This window comes from Gavia stellata, chromosome 17, assembly GCF_030936135.1.
Source record: "Gavia stellata isolate bGavSte3 chromosome 17, bGavSte3.hap2, whole genome shotgun sequence".
NCBI classification, from domain to species: Eukaryota; Metazoa; Chordata; class Aves; order Gaviiformes; family Gaviidae; genus Gavia; species Gavia stellata.
This window is the reverse complement of record NC_082610.1, coordinates 17,270,454-17,293,526: the sequence shown is the minus strand read 5'-3', so window position 1 is coordinate 17,293,526 and position 23,073 is coordinate 17,270,454. Positions and strand designations below refer to the sequence as shown.

Sequence of the window (23,073 nt, the reverse complement as noted above, 5' to 3'; positions counted from 1 at the left end):
TTGAATTCTAACACACAAACATCCAAATGCTTTTTGAGCTTTTTCCCCAATACCCCAACAACAATATACATGCACTCACAAACAAGTTCTATGGACACAAACATCAGGCATGTCTTTTACACGGATAGTTCTTGTCAATTCTAAAACAATGGAAAATCAAAGTGATGTGCAGTTCCAGTAACATTTCTAATTTGTGTGGTACCAGTTCAATAGAATAACTGAAACAAGCAGAAAGTTTAAGGAGGTAGCAAAGTCAGAAGCATTTTTTAGATGCTTTGCTGCATTATTGAGTAAGAACCTAAGACACTAGCAGGGACTAAATACCACGCCCACCTCTGAGGCAGTTTTAACATCTTCAAGTAGCTGATCTGGTGCTGATTTATTCTCTCTATACCGTTCAAAAAGGTAATTTTGTCTTGCTCTCTTGATGATCTACAAAGCAGAAACATGAAAATATTTTTGTGAAGCAACATATAGTTATACAAAGCGCAAATAAAATCTAGCACATACCAAAGGCATTTCAGAATCCCTATAAATTTAACAAGCTACAAAAATTACATGCAGTAATACAAATTAGAGACACCATACATAGTTAAACAGCTACTCAACAGAGTTCATTAAGTATCTCAACAGGCAAATAAAATAAGTTATCTTTGTAAAATGCTTAGTCTTCCTTATTTATGACAACACAGATTCATATACAAGAATATGGGCTTTGCTGCCATAGAAATGCTACAAAACTGAGAAAGACTAATGACTTTGTGTAAAAAATGTAAGTTTAAGTTAATAAATGTAAGATTTATCTTGGCTTATCAAATGGCAATTACATATGACTCTCTGACTTCCATGCTCAAAGTACAGTATTTTAGATTGCAATTTAAAAAGACCTTACCTTATCATCAATATCTGTAATATTCATGCAATAGAAAATGTCGTATTTAAAATAATCCCTCAAGATTCTTCTCAGGATATCAAATGAGATGTATGACCTAAAACCATAGAAGATATAGGGGTGTTTTTAGTGAACGTCTCAAGTCTGTTTCTATTCTATGCACAAACTACTTTAATCTCACAGTCAATAATTTCACAGCAGTTTTAATTTTCCCTCATCTACCAGTAAATTTTTAATCACACAATGACATAATATTATAACATGCTTTTACTCTTAAATCTCAAGTGTTGAGTCTAATGAGACTATTTTCTAGTAATACGCTCATCTAAATAAAGTACCTTTTTCTAGTAATCTTTTGCTTCCAATAGACACTGTTACTACCTATATGAAAATAAGGAACTGCAGTACCTGGCATGTCCCATGTGAGAAGCGTCATAAACTGTTGGACCACAGCAGTACCACAAGACCTTTTTTCCATTCTGAGGCTGAAATATTTCCTTAATTGAAAGGGAAAGTACAGTGACCAGAAGAAATTGAAGACATGATCTCAGGCCAGTAACACCACATTTGGAGATTAGAACGTGAAAATATGGATTATAATTATGAAAAAGGAATAGTTGTTCCACTCCCAGTTTTACCATAAGATCACCACTGGCTTTATCACGTAAAAGAGATAACAGGGTGTGGCTGCTTATGTTACCTGCACTTTCATCAATCAAGATATCAGATTACAAAGATTTGGACTAGGCAGGGCATTATTTGTAAAAGGGAAGATCAGGCTTTCTTTTGCACTGAAAATTTTTACAGAGTATAATAATTTCACACACACTTTGATATTACATCCCATATAACATTAGTATTCTCAATATTTCCTCTCTTTCCCAAAGGACCTTCAAACATGACCACAAGAAGTTTTACCAGTTTATATTACAATAATACAATTGGTGAATCTTTTTTTTTTTTGCACAGACAAAGTCTAAAGAAAGAAACTGTGATTTTATTCTGTTCACATTGCCTATACTTATGTGTATTACAGTAGAACCTCTGGCTATTTTGCATGATGATAACTGGCAATTGGGAACTATATATTATGCAATACACACATACACACACTTCTAGTATATGTATATTTATGGTGTATATTATAACACTTGCACAGCGAACACACTTGACTGACACAGCATCTCTGGCACGTGCTTGTTAACATTCCACAAAATACCACCCAGAAACCTGTCTACTGATAGGGTGTACACTTAAGAAACAAACATTTGATGACTCCTCTATTTGTGTTTCTATCAAAATCTCCACTTTTCTTTCATTTACTCACCTTATTGCGAGTCAGGCTGTTGTAGAGGCAGAGCCTAGAATGTTTTGTCCCTTCAGGGGGAGACCAGGGGGGCTGCACACGCTTGCCTTTACCTAGGGGAAAAAACAGTATAAAGAGAACTGAAAAGACACTTTCCACAAACAGATTTGCAGTATAATATTTTCTCCTTATCACATCACTAAGTTATTTCAAAAGAAAAAAAAATATGTAATTAGACAAAGCAGCTCCAATCCTAGTAATCCAACTACTTTTGTTAGAGTTTCCTACAAAGCCACTAAACCCAAAGTAAATTATTTCAATCTAGTTTATTTTCTACTCCCTGACTTGCCATTCCTATTAACTTTTGATCCAAGTAACAGGAAGGAAGAGGGTATAAAAGTAAGAGCATGCAATTCAGTTAAAGGATTAACAAGAGCTTTGAAATTTAATGAATTATTAATAAAGTGTTACGGCAGTCCTGGGCTTTCTGCAACGCCACTGATTTTACCGTGACGGCGTATCACAGACCTCATACAGAATTTGCAAAAAATCTCCAGAGACCAGGGTTAGTCTCCAGAGCTAATATTGACAGAATATGTGTACTCAGGGTGAGAGGGAAGGGAGACAGAAAGGTTTAGAAAGAACCTCAGCTTTTTATCATACATTGTTGCTATGTACACAAGGCATTTTTGAACACGCTCATTTACCATAAATATGCTCCAATTCAGCAAGAGGCTAAATTTTGCCATTAAAGAGAGTAGACAAAACCCAGGGTAATATTAGTGACAATATTCTTGCATTTGTTTTCTTTTAAATTTTTAAGAAGCACCATAGTTGTTAGACTCATGGTTTTTTCAAACAAAAGTATGAGTATGTCATCTGTTGAAGAGCTGCAGTTTGCTATGCACAGGGCTGCTTACAGCTGTAATGATGTTAAACTAATTATCCCATTAACTAGGAATGAAAGCAAACCAGGAAATTCAAAAATACAGCAAGGTTGCCAGCTTAATACACACAGCACTGTCTTCAGGAATTCTCATGGTATGCATTTTAACTCCAATTAAAATATACAAACTATTTGTTTTGACAACAAAATTGCCTTTCTGATCCTGTGTCTCAGGGTGCTCTTCATTAGCTCTGTTTCCCTGACATCTTTGTATGAATATTTTGGCTGAAAACCTTCAAGTAATGTAAACATTCATGGTATAAAAAATTTAATCTCTTCCTCATCTTCCTTTTTTGAATAACTGCCTAAATAAGAAAAAAAGATATTAACTGTAGTACTCTGTCTCACAAATGGACTCCATTTAATCTCCATGTTATGTATCCATGGAAATACACGTTTATTCTAAACATTTCATTGTATGAGGTACTCCTTAACAGAATACCTGAAGTTCAAGAGCAGTCTATCCGTAACACAGACCATATACCGAGGTATGGATTTGTTTACTCTTTGATTTACAAAGATTACGCCGGCATGCTTAATTGCGGCTAACGTCTCCCTCAGGGAAGGAAACCTATGTGGGTTAGTCTAATAAAAGATAAATCTGTAAAGCTTTCTTTACTTACAACCACACTAAACAGAAGAAAAAACCCAGATACTGCACCCTAAAGTTCTCAGCTTATGAGTTAGGCGTCACGTTATATCCACTACGTGGACACCAAGGGCAAAGTAAAAGGCATACTGTTTAGTCTGTTCAAATATGTCTCTGCCAGCTATAGTCTTCCCCCCGGTTGAACTGAAGTTCATTTGCTCTAATCCACCCCTGGAGCTCTCTGACACACCCAAAAAAACATCAATAAAATATCCAAGGTCTCAGAAGCATGGCAGATTCACATGTCATTTTCATAGTGAACACTGCAGAACACCATTTCAGGACTTCTGATACATATGGACAGATCATTACGATAATAAGACATAACCCTTCAGAAAGAGAGACTTAACATTAAAGATTTCATGGACAGGAAAACAGAAACCTTTCCTCTCATTGCTCCACCCTGATACACGAAAGTCTGCAGACAAATTGTAGTTAGTGGCATTAAACCTGCTATCAGAGCCAGCGGTACAGCTGAGATCCCTTCACTGCTGAAAGTAAATCAATAACCAGCACAAACGCATGCAGGCACACACATATACAGAGAATCTACTGGCAGCAGTCTGATTTTAACTGCTGGTCTGCTAGGAATTGAGAACACATATGATGAGAGGTTGTGCGAAGATGGCATTGGAGTAATATTAGTCAACAACCATCAGCAAAAATGACAGACATTATGCATTCATTTGTAGTTATTGCAAGCACTATACAACAGCTCTGTGTTATTATTATTAATTACTTCATGACTCCCTGAGCAAGGATGTCACTATAAAGCAATTAAATTAGACTAGCTCATTGGAAAACAACTCAGGAGAGTGATGCAGCTCCCAAAAATGCCAGCACCCATGCTTACACAATGACCTAGATTAACCAGTTAGTATTTCCTCAAATCGTCAGCAATGCCTAAATCACCAGGGTTAAAAAACAACCCCAAACATTCTTTTTGAAATTCAGTGTTAATAACAATCATAACAGGCAGTATTTAGTTTACTTCATTATGAATTTGTGTATTATACAACAACTATTTAGTTACCCTTGCGGGGAAGTAGACTGAGCAAATCCTGATATTTTAGGGAACAAGCCAAAACCCACATATTCTTTTACAATCCAGTGGCTAGCTTTTTAAAGAAAATACACATAATCAAGTTCTGTACACTGAGGAATTTTAAAATCAAAGAAATGTGGAAACAGAGCTTTAACATTCAAATAGGTCAGGATCTATCAATTACGCAGTAACTGTATGCAAGAATTTCATGACCTTGAATACAAGTTGATATGGTAAATTTCAAAGCGTGCAAGAGAGTACAAAAGCAAACTTCTAGGAATTCTCAGCAATAAAAACCAATACAATGTCAGCTAGTCTATAACCTGCCCACCAGTTTCATATTACTCACTTGTTTGAAGTTTACAAGGCTCATTTTTTTCACTGCTGCCATCATAGATTGCTTCTATGTGTCTGTACCACCGGACAACATGGATATACTGGTCAACAGGTGGCCCCGAAAACTTTCTGAATACCTCCACATCTGCATGTGAAAATGTGAACCCCTGGATATAACTACGAGTGCTCAGGTACTCGTTCAAAGCCTTCACCCTGGCTTCCTCTTCACTAATGCTCAGAATAAAACTGTAGCTGGAAGCTGTAAAGAGAGGCACAGGACATTTGGTCAGCATTAAAAGAAGGAGATCCCATGACCAAAATATATCCTTATACTAATACATCTCCCCCTCTAAATTAGCTCTGGCAACTGACAAGAAATTTGAGAAAAATATACTTAATACAAGCTACTGAATAACTATATATTTCCTATGAATAGGATTATGTTCATGCTGTGACAAGTTTTTTGGTGACATCTTTACAAAGAGTAATAAGGACAAAAGCACAAGTCCTTTGCATGAAGAAATATAATCTACCTGAAATTGGAGAAAATTCTTCACACATAGCAAACCTAATCAGCCACTCTTTTCCATGCTGCTAAAACACTCATATTGCAAATATTTAATATGATTCATTTTATACACTGTGGATAGGCTGTGAATACATCTACAGAAGTTGAGCATATCCTTAAATCTTTGCAGCACTGGTGCCCACATGCAAGCTCCCAGAATGATGCTCAGTTACTCCTACTTGCACTAACAACTCAAACCTTAAGCTGTTGCTGTATATTTCCATACTTCTCCTATACCACTTTCTCTCCTCAGACATGTGAATAATATTTAAAATTAGTAAGATCTACACAAATGAACAGAAAGGATGTTAGATCATGCTCTTCCCTCATGATTTTTTAATTCCATTATTTATTTGGTATACAGGCAAAGCACGTTCAATTATATCTCATCTTTACAAACGCATGGACAAGAAGGAAGCAGCGGAAGGGTTCTGTGACTTGGTGGGGATGCTCACAGTAACAGCAAGCCCTGTGCAAGTCAGCGGGCACAAAGCACTGTGGAGGTTACAACATCTGGGCTAGCGCTGATGTTAGGTAAACCTAGCATTCACATTTTCCTGCAAAGATTTCCACGTTTGTAACTCCGTTCGTGTTCAAAGTACCTGTATAAACATTAAGGCGATATCCTGCTTAGGTAGTCAGCCAAGAAGGTAATTTAAAATGTAGTCAAGGTCATAGCGCAATAAAGTGAGAGAGGAAGTATGAGAACACCTGACCCAGCTCCCAAACCCCGAGAGAGACCACTGCCACAAGGGTTGCTTCTCACACTAGTACAAACATCTTCTGCACGGGTAGTTCCCAAAGCGTTGGAGGTGCTCATAGACCAATGCTGTCGGAAAGGGAAGGATGAAAGGAGATGGGGAAGCGATGGCTAGGAGAGGATGTGAAGAACTGCAGAACTGAAAAGTTTTTCCAAATATCATCAGTTAAGACCCTATGAGCAGCTCACTTCAGATGTGGAAATCAATTATTAAAATATTCCACAGGAACTCAGGATGACAGGAAAATGGCAGCTAGATACCAAGTATGTTTGTGTTTGACTCTTCCGAGTATAAGTGAGATATAGTGCCACACCAGCAGAACTAATAAAAAAGATCAGTGGTTAAAAAAAAAACAACAAAAAACCCCATCAAAGGTAACAAAAGATATTTAAAATCCATACAAAATAGCAGAGTCAGATTCATGTAAATTTTCACTCCTTCTCAAGGGCTATCTATGTAATTGTTCAGTATAAATAAGGAATAACAAGTAAATAATGGTTCATAACTAGACCTTACTGGCTTGCCTTACCCAGCTGAATGGGATTCAGCTTCAGCTCACATAGTTAATTTTACTATAAACTTTTCAGGCTCCTAAATATTTACTGATGTTTATCATCATAGAACTTCACATGTTTATACACATGCAATAGTTTGAAATAGTTATGTTCATTAACTATGGAAACCTAAGACATGTCTTCCTTGAATGTGAATTTTGTATCCATGAATCATATGAGGGAGAAAGCAAAAAAAAACCAAAAAAAAGAAAGTATTACAGGAATGATCTGCGTAGAATATCTCAAAGAAAAGATCTTTAAAGATCTATTGCAAGGAAAGCAACACTCAATTTGCAAAGTATTATTAGAGTTATTATGACCATTATTCACACACCAGGCTGCTAATGGGAAGCAACTCAGTGTATCTGTAACAATATAAGTGCTTTCCAACCACATCTGTAAACCAATCTAAAAGGGAAGTTGCACAAACTTACACACAAATACAACAAAGATGACAGAACTCGTACAAGCTAATTTTGCTGAGCAGAGATGGCAAATACTGCCTGTGAATGTCGGTACCAGGTCAGCCCTGATAGGCAGAACAGCCAAAATTACTTTGAACAATCTTGGCACACACATTAATACTCGAAATTATAAAGTTTGACGTTATGTCTAGTTGCAAGAACAACAGCAGACTTGAAAGTGTAACACATCAAAGAAACCAGTTAGCCCAGGGGACCTAACAGGAGGATGTGTTTATGTTGAGACTGATCACTGACTCAAATTCAGCCCAAACTCAGGTCCATGACTGCACACCACAGCGAGTGCAGTACAGCATGAACACACCTGAGCAGCTATGGACTGTGTTTCTCGGGGCGCAGCAGCAGCTCAGCCACAGCAGTCTCCAGCTCCCATCAGGCTCACTGTACCAGTACGAGTTTCCCACATTGGTTTCACAGGCTATGCTGAGCTCCAAACTTCCTTTTCTAGACTGATGGCTACTTTTCAAACCATGACAGCTAGCTTTAAGCTAGCACAGGTGTGTTCTACTCTCTGCTGCAGTCAGATGCAGAGACACAAGCAAATTTGCTGTGTTTGAGAGAGTGCTGAGTGATCAGTGCAATTCTGAAACACCTCTGAGCATCCTATTTCAGTACATACGGGACAGTATCATTCCCACTTCTGGCATTCTTGTGAGTGGCTCCAAACTGGACTGAACTAACAAAACAAAAGCTCTTCTCCTGAAGCACAGGCTGCTTTCCTGGGAAGAAAGAATGAATATGATAACACTGTCTTTTGGAAGGCAGTATACCAGAGGACCATTTCTTTTCAAGCAAAAGAAATCAGTGAAAACTATCTTTACATAAAAGTCTGTTCCAATTTCATTTACATCGCTACTAAAAACAAGAGCAGCAAATCTACTGAATCTTGTTTTTCTGTGATTTACATCCTGCACCCTCAGTTCCCACCCCAGTCAGTGTCTCACAATGCCTTTATTTCATCACACATTCCCACTGAAATATTTCCTAGCACCTCCTGACTGCTTCACCCCCTCTCCCCACACACTTCAGTATCCCCATTCTCTCATACAGCTCCAACCCATCTTTGCTCAGTCTGCCAACTGTGTGCAAGAGGTAGCCCACTGTCAAATGTAATTAACACCAATCAATGGATTCAAAAACTATTGGGGAAGAAGGGTCAGTGGACACATATAGGTCTGAGCTGCTTTAACCCTGTTGCTTTAGGAAACCAGGCTAAGAAACAGCACTTCTCTCTGACTGCAATTTTTTTCCCCTCCCAAAACAAGAATTACAGTTGCTACTACTCAGTTGCATTAGAAAGTGTCTTCTTTACAACAGAAACGCAGTATTACAGAGCTATTGCATAACACTGAATGTTAAGTCATGTGAATGGAATGATCCGTAGACATCTAATCATATCACTCAAGAGCAACTCCGTTCAGAAAAAAAGCACTGAGCACGAGTATTGGAGAGGTTGCAAAATAACCCTGAAAAATCGTAAGAATGAACGTTAATAATGTAACGCTTCCCCCGCATTAAAAAGTTGTTTCAAAAATATTCCACTGCAGATATTAATACAGTTCTCATATAATAATTGCCGGTGTACGATCTCTTTGGGCAATGGCATTGTCACACATTCTTCTTTCCATGCATGGAGTGCTTCGGACACTACTAAAGGACACTGGGAATTTGTCTGCAAGACTGCAGCAACACACAGACTCAAAGGCATAAGATCGCTTGTACATTTTATTTGCACATAACATACCTTTTGAAGTTTGATCAAGATGTGTAACCCACACAATACCAAATTTGATGGAAATTTTTCACTTTTATTAACTTGAAAATTAAAACCTCTGTTCTTTGAAGGTGTTGACAGCAAAGTAAATACAGAAAAGCCATAAAGTAGGCAGTAAGCTAGCTGACACAAACCCAGGGAGTTACTTTGCTTCAGGGAAAAATTAGGTTTCCTGGGCTTCCCTGAACCTGCTAACCTTGTCAGTCATGATTAGATGACAACTGAAATGTTCTGGGATTTCTGCAGAGGCATTCTCGGAGAAGAAATCTTAGACATTTCTGAATATTTTAGAATGTCATTTCTCTTCCAACTTGGCTTTCACAGATTTAAAACAACTCATAAAAGATAAGTGTAACATGCCTCATTATTAATATGGCTCCAAATTGGCCATTTATCATTCCAGCTGGCCACTCTGGTAGCTTTGGAAAGAAGTCCAACTATCTGCTCAGCCGAGGCAAATTATCCTGTTCCATAAAAATTTCAGAAGAACTGAACCAATGCAGCTATCTCATCTATGCAAGACACAGCATACACACAGAGAGACAAAGAGACAAAGGACTTTTCAAGACTCACACGCGAGGATCAATAAGCTTTTAGCAGAGCAGGGAGTTTTAAGATGGGAGTATCCCACCAAGGAAGAGGTTGTCAGTCCTGTTCACTTTAGCCCTGCGAGTTCCACTTCCACTTTTCCTGAACTGAAACTAAATGTAACAATCACAAATTAAGTAAAAAGCAAATACTGTTTGTCCATTAATAAACTTTAAGTGCTCCTGAACTGAGTCTTTGGTGGGGTTTCCCCCTGCCCCACCTTAACTAAGATACTGAAAACACATCTGAAAAAGCCACTCCCTTGACAAGAATAAATGTTTCTGGACTCCCTTACATAGGAATGTTACTTGTGATACGCAAAGAGGAAAGTAACTTTCCGTAACGCAGAAAAAGGGGCAAATCTTTGAATCTACAGATCCTTAACTGGAATGACAGAAATTTCCAACCCCTTACATACCATAATGGTATTTCATACTTGTATGACTGGTATTCCAAGTTTCCATTTGCTACAGTAGTGCCAAAAATTACAGGACTACCCTGGCCCTCCTTCCATATGGAAGAGCATAGTATAACCCATCATTAAAACATGACCACAAAAAAAAGTCCGGAAAAGTCAAAAAGTTCAGACATGAGTTCAAGGGAGAACACAGATGACTGGGAAAGACAGTAGGGGAGACAGAGGCAGGTGAAAGACAGCAGACGATGCAGTGATAAGCACACAACTGACTGAGCGGTCTGGCAGCCACCTAACTTCTCTTCGAACCCATCAAGCTGGAGAACAGCTGAGTCCAAACTTCAGTACTGAGAAGCTCCAAGTTTTTTCCACAAATCACCGTGTGTCATCATTAACCTTTACATTACAGGTGAGGCACGACGTGGGATTGCCTCCCATGGTCTTGCAAGGCACCGGAGGTCCTCTGATCCATAGGCACCAGTGTGAGAGGTGTAACCGGCACCTATAGATCCACGTTTCCCACTGCTCCATACGCGTACAGATCCAGGCACAAGCTACACTTTGAACTCCTCGCTCCTTATATCCCGAAGTGGCATCAGGAGCCGCTTACGTGTCACCCACCACCGAGGGACACAGGTGACTTCCCCAGGGACACCGACCTGACAGCGGGTGCGAGGGGCCCATGTCACACGTTGCCTCGGCCCCAAGCACGTCGTGATAGTTGATGGCTGCCTGACTCACACCTCAGGGGCCTGCGGCGGCGGGGTCCCCCCAACGCACCCCTTTGGGGTGCGTTGGGGGGACCCCGCCGCCGCAGGCCCCTGCTTTGGGGGGACCCCGCCGCCGCAGGCCCCTGGGGCGCGTTGAGGAGACCGCCAGGGCGACGCCTCAACGCCCCCCAGCCGCCATTTCCCGCCCCGACGCCTCAGCCGCCCTGACAGGGCGGTAAGTCGGCGGCCCCCCTCCGCCTGACGTCACGGCGCCCACCTGACACCGTGACAGCGGCAGTGCCGTGACACCAACCCCCGCCGAGCCGTGACAACCCCCCAGGACCCCCCGCCTAGCCTCGTCGGGCCTCCGCAGCGCCGGTCGCCGACCTACCCTGCTCGGCGGCGGCCGCTGCCATCCTGCTGCCTCCTCCCCTCGCTCGCGAGCTGATGCAACAGCGTGCCCGGAAGCGTCGCGTGGCCCCGCCCCGCTCCGCCCGCCTCTACGCTACTTCCGACGGGCGCCCGGCGTCACCACGGCAACGGGGGAAGCACTGCCCCCCCCCCCCCCGCGCCCACAGCGCTTTCCCGCCCACAGCGCTTTCCCGCCCATCGGGCGGCCGTCGCGCGGCCGCGCTCTCCTTCAGTGTTTCCCACAGGCGGGCGGCCCCTCACACCACCGCCCACCCTCAAGAGAAGAAGGTCCAACGCCAACTTCTGGCTCAACCGGGCGTTTATTGCTGTGCTTCAAACATAACAGTCCTGGGCATACCAACACAAAGCAAAACGCAGCCCTTTCAGAAAACCGAAGCATTGCAATCCCCTCAAGAACAGGTGCCGCCTCCTCTTCGTTCCCACCGCCTGGGCTCCCACAGCACGGTCCTGCCTGACGGGAAGGGAAGCGGGAGCTGGAGCTCCTTGCTCTCAAGCTGGCCTCCGGCGCCCGAGTTTAATATCGTACAACTCAAAGGACCTTAGTGAACGTCACAACCGGAGTCCGTGTTAACACCGACGGCGTTAAACCACTTCCAGTTCCCCGCGTGGCGGTGAAGAGGGTATCAAGTCCACGCCATCACTTTTACTAGCAGTTTGGCGACGTCCTCATTTACAGGAAGTTTGTAGACATATATATGTACATAAGAGCACTGTCAAAGTTCATTGTAAACGTTAATCTGTAGCTTCTAATTTACTTATAATGTTATTACTTTTTAAAGTGTTCAATACGTTATCATAAGCCTTGGTATCTAGACACCTTAACCCATCCAGTAACTTAATAATAGATTGTTTCTCTCCCAGTGTGTTTTTCCAGGTGAGAAGCATCTGATAAGATTGCTCTTCTATATCATTAGGAAAGTCATAAATAATTTTAACAATATCATTTTCCTGCAGATGAGTTCTCATAAGCTGCTTCCATTTTTTCGGTGGTACTTCATTTATAAAGGCCCAAAAGCTATCTCTCAGTTCTGAAACGAAAAAAAAATAAAAAATAAAAATCACACAACACACATCAGCTTAGGTTTTAAAATTCAGATTTTTTTTTCATAGCCAATGTACATACTTTCCCATTATTTTTCAGCCAGTACATGCACAGACCGAACAGCAGCAACAAAGTCAGATTTGGCACCTGAGCAGCAGCAGGACAAATGGGTTTCCTATTGAATGATCTTGACAGAAGCTAAAGGTATCAGTCTACATATCTCAAAAGTAGTATCTTAAGATGAGACACCATTCAGTAAAGGTGGTTTTGAGGAAGGTTTCATTGGCCTGCATGTCTTCATTTAAGCTTAACAGGACTACTCAACAGTACGCTTTAACCACTTTGCTGTGCTACTGTGAATAAGTTTGCCACGCCAAGACCAGCATAAGCAAAACCTGTCGTTTGGACATCCAGCACATCCACTTGCTGGGTACAGGTAGATGTACGGGGATTCCATGTGGTCTTCCATGTGAGCGGACATTTGACAGAAAGATCTCCTGCTCTGACCTACACCTCACTCATCAAGGCAGAGTATGCTGCTGCAACACAGACTTGTTTAAAACATACATACTCCTGTGCAGGAAAGCCACACTTTAAAGTAGAACAATTTGCCACAGGGATTACAACTTCTCCTAAATGTAGTAATAATCCTGTTTCAGCACATTTTACAATAAACTGAAAGCCTTAGAGCTCTAAGCAATATTCATTAGCCCCCCTACACTATTCCTTACGGAGACTGAAGTCAACAGGAAAAAAACAAATTCCAAGTACCACCAATTTATGGAATACTTACCTTTTTGAGAGAGATCTTTAACAACTATATGACACTTTGGTTCTTGTACCTGTAATACAAAGTTGGACTGTTACTCCAACATATCAGAGCGCTTCACTCATGATTATTCCTGAGCTACTTGATAGCTTGCTTCCACAGCACACGCGCCAGTAAGGGGGAAGGGGGCAGATTTCACAGCACAGCTCAAAGTATTTGAGTAAAGAAAATCACATGCTGAAACAGCCACGATACTAGCTCTGAAGTGAAGCAACAAGGCGATTTGCTGCTGTTGCAAAAGAATAGCTTCTGTGTAAATATTGAACTGGGAGATGAGAGAGGCTGAGCAGATTAAATGAGGGACTGAAGTTTGCTTTCCCAAGACATCCCTTTCCATACTTTCTATTACATCTTTAAGGCAAAGCCACCTCTTCCCTATCGTTCTGTCTGCAAACGGCATCTATTACTCAAGGAATAGTTAAGAACCGAACCGAAATTACACGTGTATCAGAGAAAATATGATGATAATTTCACACGCATACACTTACCATACCATTTGCTGGCATCCTACCACCTGGTACATTAGACAGGGCATTCTGATGAAAAGCAGGATTCTGCCCAGCTTTTGCTAGTAGCGAAGACTCAGCAATCCTCCTCCAGCACCTTTTCATGCGGCGCCTCCAGCCCCCACGCAGGATGGTGCCCCGCTCAGGAAGCGCAACGCTGTTTTCCTCTGGTGATGTGTTTTTTACTTCCAAGTTAATGCTGGTTTTTGCTTGGCCCTCTTGGCTCTCATCAGAGTTCTCACCCTCTGGGTTAGCTGAGTTATTTGCAGGTGTCTCCACTTCTAGTAAAATGCAGCTTTCAGTACTGCTCTCAGACTCCTGTAAAGAATAAGAATGTATTTTAAGAGATGTTTCATAGGTAGGCCTTCAAGGACAGTCTGGAGGAAGAAAGCAGAATACTTGAAGTCACCAGGTATCAGAGAAGTAATAGGAGAGCTGCTAATTTGGCAAAGTTATAGCCTTTATAGACTTGGACTTCAAATGGTTTCAGAGCCTGAACTCTCCACTTCGCTGCCTGTTTTGCTCCCACTGTACTGTGGGGTAAGGCTCACAGGCTACTTCCACAACAAATGCAGGAAGCTTTTCCTAATGTTTTCACTGGCATGAACTGCTGCTCACTCCTCTCTGGGTACAGAAGGTATGCACCCCTCATGAGGCAGGAGGAAATTAAATTGCCTTGCTGCACCTGAGCTGACTTAACAGCAAGAGGGGCCTCAAGCCTATCAAGGCTGGTGCTCTCAGAGCTTTTGCCAAGCTGATAATAGCCTATCAGCTCCATGTAAGTGCACTAGCTTGGGCTTTTTTTTTGGCTGGATTAGTTTTTCTGGCAGATTCACAAACTAGAATCAGTTGAAAGAAGCCAGTAAGCACCAGTGCATATTGCAGAGCTTTTACGAGGGGACAAAGAAGGCAAGCAAGTAAGGAGAGCTGCATCCTTTTTAGCATTGTCAATACATTAAACAAGCATATGCTAGGGAGCATAGCTCCAACTCATCAAGAACAGTACAAGTACAAAGCAGATCAGCATCTATCTAGCATATCAGCTAGTGGTAAAACTGGGAAGCTTTAAGATTTTTTTTTTTTAAAGGTGGAAAATGAGGGCAAGGAGTGACTGTTTTTCCAACAAGACTCATGTTTGTTGAGGTACAGTTCCCCCATGAGCATAAGCCAGTGTGATTTCTGCTTGCACAAGGTCAGTGACCCAGCTGTGACACCACGATGTGACCAACATGCATAAGTGGGGATGTGAGGGGAACCACCCCAGGCATCACACATGTAGTTGTACATCATTGTCGTTGAATCCACTTTCTGTTTAAGGGTGCAAACAGGTTAAACAAGTTGATCCTATTTATACAGACTAGTTCTTAAATAAGTAACCAAGCAACTGAAGGTACACAGCACAGCTGACTAATAGCTGCTGCTCTATTTTGCAATGAAATAAAGTATCAGCAGTATTTTATTTTTTTTACAGCAGTATAAATCCACTGGTACTTTGGGAAGGACAGTATGTTGGTGCCAAAATGCCTGGTCTGAGGACTGCATCAGTGTAACCCTCCACAGCAACTAAGCTTTTTGTTACAGTAGCATGAACACCAAGTGCACAGACATTGCAACTCAGGTCTGTGACAACCATTAGGTCAGAGCTAAGTCTCACCATGCACCTATTTGCAATTGCATTATTCTGCTACCATTTTATTCAAGTTAAAGAGATGTTGTATTTGCCTATTGCTATGCTACAGCACTTTGACCATGTTTTCTGTCATGTTTCTTCATCAGCTTCTACGAATACACGATGCACTGCGAATCTGGCCAGGGCGCGGGGGGAGACACAACCCAACAAAAACCCACGGGTGATTCACATATTTGAGCCACTTATGGACCTTAAAAAAAGAGAAGAGTTTAAGGTGATGTTTTTAACAGATCTTTCAATTCTGTTTCTTCAGTCTTCAAGTATGTGTGACATAATTAAGATGCATTTAGTTACTTGAAATGTCTAAAATGTCTAACCAGTAAGATCAGACAAGAGCTCATGCACCTGGTGAGTAGTGCGTGTATTGGGTGAGGGCCAAGAAAGGCAGCAGAGAGAAGGTGCTGTACACGTGCTATGAGAGGAATCTGGATGCTTTTCTTTAGATCCTCATCAAGATAAAACATTTGTTTTACAGCTTGGTGTTACACATCATTAACTACACTAGCAAAGACTGAGCTCATTTTTGCCTTGCCATGCTGTTAGGAGTGTAGCTTCTAAATAGAGAAGCTAAAGCTAGACTAGCTAAGTACAAGCTAGTCTTGTATTTATCTTGCAGAATGCTAGACTAGCAATAATTCTTAGACTGAAACAGTAAGGTTCTGAAATAGTGTTTGATTACAGGAGGCCAGGGTGAACCTAGCTTTAGAGTAGAACATATGCCAGCAGCCAGCCTTAGCTTGGTAAACCCTATTCAGGGATGTACTTCTGAACTCTATGCTCTGAGCCCTGAACCCCTCATCTTATAGGACTGTCTAGAACCAAAAAGTTAGACTGCCAGGTCCTGGTCCGCAGCTTGTGACATGAGCCCAAAGGTAGGAAGACTCACTCACTTTGCTGGATCAAGAGAGGTTAAGTCTTATGAACAAATAATGTTGTAGTCAAAATGCAAGGGAAGTTAGAACACCACCGCGCAGGCAAGTGATAGCTGACATTGTCTGGGGAATACACCCATGAAGCAACAAAGAACTAATTGGCTCAAGGCATCACTTGGAGAGAGTCTGAAGTGAAAGCTTGTACTTAGCCTAATTTTTTTTCCACTTTCAAAACATCCTGGCCACAGGATCTGGAATGTTTCCAAGGGAAGTACTGGAAAGGCCAACTGCAGTGGACACATGCAGCTAATGAATGCATCAGGCCCTTGCTAACATCTGGCCCTGTATGAAACACAACTTGTTGCATCACAGGAACACATCCTACCAGAGGTCTACAGTGAGACAAAAATTGAGAGTTGTGCACAGTTAAGCTGCACAAAACTGAGATGAAACCCTCAATCCATCATATACTTACCAGACCTTTCTCTGCATCTTTATCAGTTGAAGCAGCTGGAAAACAAGATAAATGTCTAAGAAACTTTTAGGAATTGCAGCAGCTTGAACACAGCTGAATTCACACAAGATTTATATGCAGTAGACACATTCATAACACAAACCAAAGCTCTAATACAAGCCATTTATTTTTCCTTGACCTATCATACATTTCATGAGAGTACTACCCTTAGCTTCCATCCACCAACCCCCTGTGCCTTCATACAGGGAATGAAGAGTCCCACTTAGTAAAATACAGAGCACAAGAGGCAGTTTGGCTTTTAAGCCGCTCTTTCAACCACTCTCCCCCCAGCTTATGCTTCTTCGCATTTTTGCGGGCTATTGCAATACAAAAAGAGAAGGTAGAAATTGTCTTTACTGCAATACAATCAGCAAGACATGATTTGAACAAAGTTAACATTCAAAAATCAGAATAATTTTCAACATTATTCTAATTAAACTAGTTGCAAAACCACTTTAATACACAGCAGTGGGAAGAAAAGTTTCCTCAAGAAAACATCTCTATTTCCACTGAAAAGATAAAATGAATTCACACAGGACTTCTGAACCTAACATTCATGTTAAGGGGCTCAAATGATGAAAGGGTAACAATTTGTAGAAAAAACAGAGTGGATGAAAGTCATTAATGATCTAATTAGTTGCTACTTCTTGCCCCATACATCTGAGCTCATGCACAGATGTTTCTCACTCTTTGCCAATACAATGCAAGTAGATAGGAAAAGTCCTTTTAAGGGCCCTACGCTCATCTTGCTTTGAACAAGGCAGCTGTCAGCAAAGTAGGAAAGCTCACAATTAAAGTTGACACATTTTATTTACCGAACAAAACTAGTCTCCATTATGCAGGAGTTGCTTAATTGAATCAAATACTAAATGAGCTAGAGCTTAAACAAAGTCCCCTACAAGGTAACACAAAAAACAGGGATAGCCCTAGTGCATGCTTTGCCTAGTTCTGGGAAGTTCATGGATAGTAATCAAGCAGTTACCTTTATCACTCTTCAGCTTTCTAATTACAAAGAGCAGCAACAAACCACCACCAACCACCAAAATAATCACAATAATCCAAACAAGAGCTGTGCTTCCTGCAAAGGAAAAAGGAATAAAATTAGTACTGAAGCAGTCCCTGAAGAAGACATTCTGAAATGCAAGTCTCCCCCACTGTCCTAGAGAACAACCTAAGCTCAACACTAGTACAATGACCCAGCTAGCTTGTCCTGGAAAAGGCACTGGGACTACCAGCTAACCTGAACGTGCAAATACTCATTCGCACTGCACATCGTTATCCCAAAGGCAGCAGGGGATTCTGTACAGAGCTGCAATACAGCTTCTACAAGGCTTTCTGAAGAGGCATTTAAGAAAAGAGGGAAACAAGTATGCAAAAGATCACAGCAAGCTTCAGGTGCTGTAGCACTGATAGCGTCAGTTCCTTCTTTCTCCAGCCTGGTAGAATTTTTTTTTGGTTGATGGTTGGACTTGATGATCTTACAGGTCTTTTCCAACCTTGGTGATTCTGTAATTTATCTAAAAGCAGAAGAGAAAGCTACTCCATACACAGCTTCTCGGACATAGAAGACATGAAAGAAATCTTTGCACTATCCATAACTTTCAACAGCATCACTGTTGCAACTCTGAAAACCCTGGCAATACACATAGTTTTTCCACCGAGTGAAACTTAAGGTGGTTTGTCACTCCAACCCCTTTGAGAACTTGTATCTAGTAATTAATTCCCAGACCAAAATACAGAAGCTCTTAAACATGTTATAGTAGTTCAGAGTAGTCTGTAAAACAGTGATTTGGTGTTTTAAGCCTGGAGCCACAGACCCAACAGACCAAGCCAAGTGGTATTTGTGTACCAAACCTTGATCGGTTAAGCCACACCCTAGGTCCATAGTAGCACTGCAATTCTGCACAATTTCTTTCCCTTCCGGACACCTGAAGTGGATGGCAACACAGGGTTGTATCAGCATCTCCAGAGCAATATGCAGCTCTGCCCAGGCCTGATTTGTTTCAGGCAGAGCTTAGAGACATGAACAGAACATGCATAAACAGATAACTTTGTTAGAAGTGCATCTTTAAACAACCCAAGATTAAACAGAAGCAAAGCAGACAAAGCTCATGTGTGTTAACCTTTAAGTGGCAGGGGAAAAAACTCCACAGAGCAGATGCATTATTCATGAACTGTTAGTTTCCTTCAACAGGTGGTTCACCTCCCAAAATTTTGGGTTGGCTGCTACAAAGCTCATTCAAATATGTATATGGGGAAGTACTATAATCTGAAGGCATGAAGAGTGTAAGCTTACAGCCATAAGCAACAAGCACAACAATACCAAAATCCGTATCTTTCTAGGTCTCAACCTCACGTAGTTTGACACCTAAAGTTTAAATGCATGAATAATGCCATTTGGCTTCAGGACAATTATTTACAGCCTAATTACATGTGTTAGGTATTGGCACAGATGGGGCCACAGCTCTAACATTCCCTAGAAGGAAATCAGTCACTTACATTCATTGTCAAACTTACATTGTACTGCATCTCTGACATATTTCACAGCCCTCCGCAGGACAGAAATACCCTTGTTTGCATTGGCATTCAGTATCATGCATCAGAGTACAGGGTCTCAAAGTTATCTGATCTAAAAATAAAATGTAAGTTACAAAATAAATATAAAAGTTGTGACTCTCTACAACTGTGCAAAAGTTATACTCAGGCCATAAAGGCAATTTATTTATAATTTCAGTATTCTCAATGACAGGAAGTGCAAAAAACCAGAGGACCAGGCTTTCCACATTAAAGAGGGGAGAGGGTTAAGGTTTCATCAAAATTGTGCTCGGTACCCTCTTTGCACTGTCTGCACAACAAGCATCCTTCCAAGCCGTTCTCATAGGCAGTATAACCCTCTCCTTCGGTGCAAGGGACACATCTTCCTCTCACATGGGGAGCACTGCAGTGCTGAGCAACATAAGTACCTGTGGAAGAGGAGAACCGGCAGCAGTCTCGAGGGGTCATTTAACAGGCAGAGGACCGTAACAGGATGTTACAACACAAAGCCATTTTTGGTGAAAGTTCGACCCCTCCTTGCAAGTGAACGGCGCGCCACGTGAGCCGAGTAGCGCGGCAGGGTCAGGAGGCCTGTTCACAGCCTGCTGCTTGGACAGGGAGTGGTGGCAAACGAGGCATCCAGCCAGGCCTCTGCCGCGACACACCGGGGACAAGGATGACTCACTGCAGTGGCTTGGAGTCACGGACGTGGCTGGCATCATCTCCTCTGAAGGGGCATGGTGGGCACAGGGAGAATTACTCTTAAGAACCCCTCTTCTCCTTAGACTGGATTATCTTTAACTACCCCAATAGCCCTCCGATACTATCTAAGGGCAGGGTGCTTCTTGGCACAAAGCTTGTTAACTCTGCACATGTTGAGCAGGGAGGGGAGAGCAAAGGCAAACCAAAGTTTTACCTACAGATACAGAAATATCAGAATTCCCCTAGGCCTGTTCTTTGTGCTAACAGAATTTTTAGGTTTTTTTTTAAAAAAAAAAACAAAACCACACACATCACCCGACTTCAAACACTTCATCCTCAACAGCAGGCAGAGGTTTCCTGGCTTGCTGCCACGGCACCTCTCCCGGTCATCGCTTATTGTGGGAGGGCTCTTGCTTCAAAATGGAGCCTAGCCTTAACAGCACCAAGAAGCCACCACAGCCCCAACTGGGCTTACACTTTCACCGGATGCAATGAAAAACCCGTAGTGACGCAGTCATCTCCATGGGGAAAAAAACATGGCCATTACCAGCATAACTGCCTGAAGTCTTACCTGCTGGACAAAATACACAGCAGCGACCTTCATGTAAGTATTCTCCCTTCCTGCAGTCCTCTGCTCCGGTTCCAGGCATCATCATCATCATCAGTGTAACCTACAGCAGAGACAAACAGGTGTTGGAGTGATTCACCCTCCCAGGACACGATAACCATCTCTGGGAGATGTTCCTGTAAAGACTTGAAAACACATTCAGAAGTTCATGGGAAGCCACAAAGGAAACCCAAACTAATTTCTGCAAAGTGTGCCGCTCGCAGCAGTAATTACAATCACAAAGCCAGGGTTAGAGCAGCACCATGCAGCAGGTGATGGGTTTTAGGCAGCTATTGCCCCAGATCCCTGCCTCCATTTTAAGCTTCTATTTTCTTTTTACCACTTCAGTGCAGCTGAACTTCAGAGGCTGAGGTTTCTGCCTTGTGTAAAGGATTCACTTCACCCTCCTCCCATCTTTTTAATTCAGGAGAGCCCGTGTTAGTCTTCCTCCAGCAAAATGGAGGAAACGCCCCAGAGATCCTATCCAACATTTCTGGCTGGCTCTGTAATCTTCATCAGAAGGCAAGTAGTTGAGTCATTAACAAAAATAACTTACTGTAGCCACAGCAGCATTAGGGTTTTGGTTTTTGGTTTGTTGTTGTTTTTTTTTTTAAAAAAGAACCCTGTGGGGCACAGACCCCCCGAGGCACCGGGCCGTCAGGACCCCCGCAGTGGGAGGCCGGGTGCTTCGCGGGGCGGCCAGCGGGGAGCTCGGACGCCGCGGGTTTCGGGCCACCGAGGTACATCCCTCGCTTAGAACACCGAGGGTAAGGGGTGAAACGGAGGCAGGAGGAGGGGGAAGGACGGCCGCGGAGCTCCCCGGCGCTAATTGCCATCAGCCGCCAATTTCTACGCCGAAACCGAGAGTCCCGGCTCCCGCAGCCCCGCTCTTCCAACTCCCTCCCCGGGGGACTGTCTTCCCCACATTCGCGTAGTTTAGAAAACCACCAATTTCACAAGTAGATAAGGTGAGGACTATTAAAGAGCTCGCTCCCGGCTTGTAATTTTCCTTCTCCCGAGGAAGCGAGTGGGTGGCAGCGACCGCGCTAGGGAGAGACTCGGGAGAGCCGCCACCTGGCCCAGCCCCGCCGGGGACCCCCCGCAGGCCGGGAGAGAGCCTAGGGCTGGGCTCACCCCACGGCCCCGCGCTCCCTTAGCCGCCTTCCGTTTAGGAGAGCTGCGTTAACCCGGGATTCCCGAAACTTCAGCAAGGCGAAATAAAAGTTGACGGAAGTTACTCAAGTCTCTTGAGGAAGAGGAGGGCAGAAAACCCCGCAAGGCTCCTCCACACTAGACTCGGAGAAAGGCTTTTTGCCTCTCAAAAGGAGGGGACTGGGGGCTGGCTGCGGCCAGGCGGAGGACGAGCCCCTGCCCTCAAACAGCGGCCCCGGCCCGAGGGTGCGGTACCTTTCCCCCCCTGCCCCCGACACTCACCAGCAGCAGCCCCACCGCCCCTCCGGCTCCCATAGCAGCGCCCGGCGCAGCCCCGCTGCGCTCTCCACTCCTCTGGGCACGCTCCCGGTGCGGCGCCTCCGCCGCTTTATCCGGCCCCGGGGCGGGCCGCGGCCGCCCCCCGCCCCCGGGCTTCAGAGAGGTGGGACGAGCGGGGAGCCTGTGCCCCAGCTGTGCGCTGCCCGCCCACCGCAGTCCGGGAAAGTCCGCCTCGAGCGCCAGGACGTGCCCCGGTACCAGGCTTTGCACCTATGAGGAGCAGGAGGAAACCACGTTAGGAAATGGCCCGATTCGTGTCTCTCCACCCAAAGCTCACACGTTGCTGCTGAAGGGCTGCTCTCTGATCACGAAAAGGAAGGGCGAAAGGTGGAAGGAGCATTTTTCCAAAAACGCACAAACTGGGTGCATAACTGGGTTTTCTAAAGCCCTGAAAGGGCTCTCAACTTTTCCACCAGCAGTTACTCCTCCTAGAAGAACAGCAAGGTTTCTGGCCGTGATTTTGCTCAGGAAGACCTTTCATCCTCCACGCGCACATAACTGGCATGTAGGAACATTCACCTCCAGATGTTGAAACTGGATTAAAATTAATGGCACAAGGATTTATAGGTTGTTCCTTTTTGGATTATTTTTTAATCCCCTGCGGCAGCAGCAGTAAATGTTGGAAACTCCTCCTGTGCTGATGTATAATTAGTTTATGTAGGTTAATAGTTTCTTTCATTGAGCTGCTCCTCTCCCTGTAACAGCATTTGTTTTATTTAACTGCAGTAACAAGTCCCAGTGAAATCCCTGTGGGTGCGTAGTTTGGTAAAATGGAAACGATCCAAGGAATTTCAAGCATTTGCTTTACACCTACTGAAGTCTTCCTG

The 23,073-nt window shown here is 43.0% G+C and overlaps 2 protein-coding genes across 3 annotated transcripts in view; both read right to left on the bottom strand.

Annotated features, from left to right (window-relative positions):
• CARS1 (cysteinyl-tRNA synthetase 1) overlaps positions 1 to 11,450 on the bottom strand; it is a 35,340-nt gene extending 23,890 nt beyond the window's left edge. Inside the window, exons 1-6 of one of the 2 annotated variants that reach the window (XM_059825708.1) lie at positions 11,418 to 11,450; positions 5,188 to 5,433; positions 2,220 to 2,311; positions 1,301 to 1,389; positions 893 to 989; positions 334 to 432 (exon numbers count right to left, since the gene is read on the bottom strand). In XM_059825708.1, the coding sequence (XP_059681691.1) occupies positions 334 to 432; positions 893 to 989; positions 1,301 to 1,389; positions 2,220 to 2,311; positions 5,188 to 5,433; positions 11,418 to 11,442 (648 nt within the window). In that variant the 5' untranslated portion in view covers positions 11,443 to 11,450. The remainder of the gene's footprint in view (positions 1 to 333; positions 433 to 892; positions 990 to 1,300; positions 1,390 to 2,219; positions 2,312 to 5,187; positions 5,434 to 11,417) is intronic. The other variant, XM_059825709.1, reaches the window with a different exon arrangement.
• Positions 11,451 to 11,750: 300 nt separating this feature from the next.
• Positions 11,751 to 22,221, bottom strand: LOC104253080 (tumor necrosis factor receptor superfamily member 10A). The gene is made up of 10 exons (XM_059825799.1): positions 22,190 to 22,221; positions 20,720 to 20,819; positions 19,743 to 19,874; positions 19,429 to 19,540; positions 18,766 to 18,839; positions 17,894 to 17,989; positions 16,873 to 16,907; positions 13,818 to 14,153; positions 13,294 to 13,342; positions 11,751 to 12,486 (listed from the first exon to the last, which is right to left on the bottom strand). Exons 2-10 carry the CDS (start codon positions 20,808 to 20,810, stop codon positions 12,191 to 12,193), a joined length of 1,221 nt encoding a protein of 406 aa, XP_059681782.1. The 5' UTR covers positions 20,811 to 20,819; positions 22,190 to 22,221; the 3' UTR covers positions 11,751 to 12,190.
• Between the last annotated feature and the right edge of the window lie 852 nt (positions 22,222 to 23,073).

Excerpts from the sequence above, each read along its gene's own strand:
- LOC104253080 (XM_059825799.1), bottom strand. The coding sequence starts at position 20,810 with ATGATGATGATGATGCCTGGAACCGGAGCAGAGGACTGCAGGAAGGGA. Across the intron at positions 19,875-20,719 it reads CTGTGTATTTTGTCCAGCAG|GTACTTATGTTGCTCAGCAC; the intron begins GTAAGACTTCAG and ends CCTCTTCCACAG. Across the intron at positions 14,154-16,872 it reads AAGATGCAGAGAAAGGTCTG|GAGTCTGAGAGCAGTACTGA; the intron begins GTAAGTATATGA and ends TATTCTTTACAG.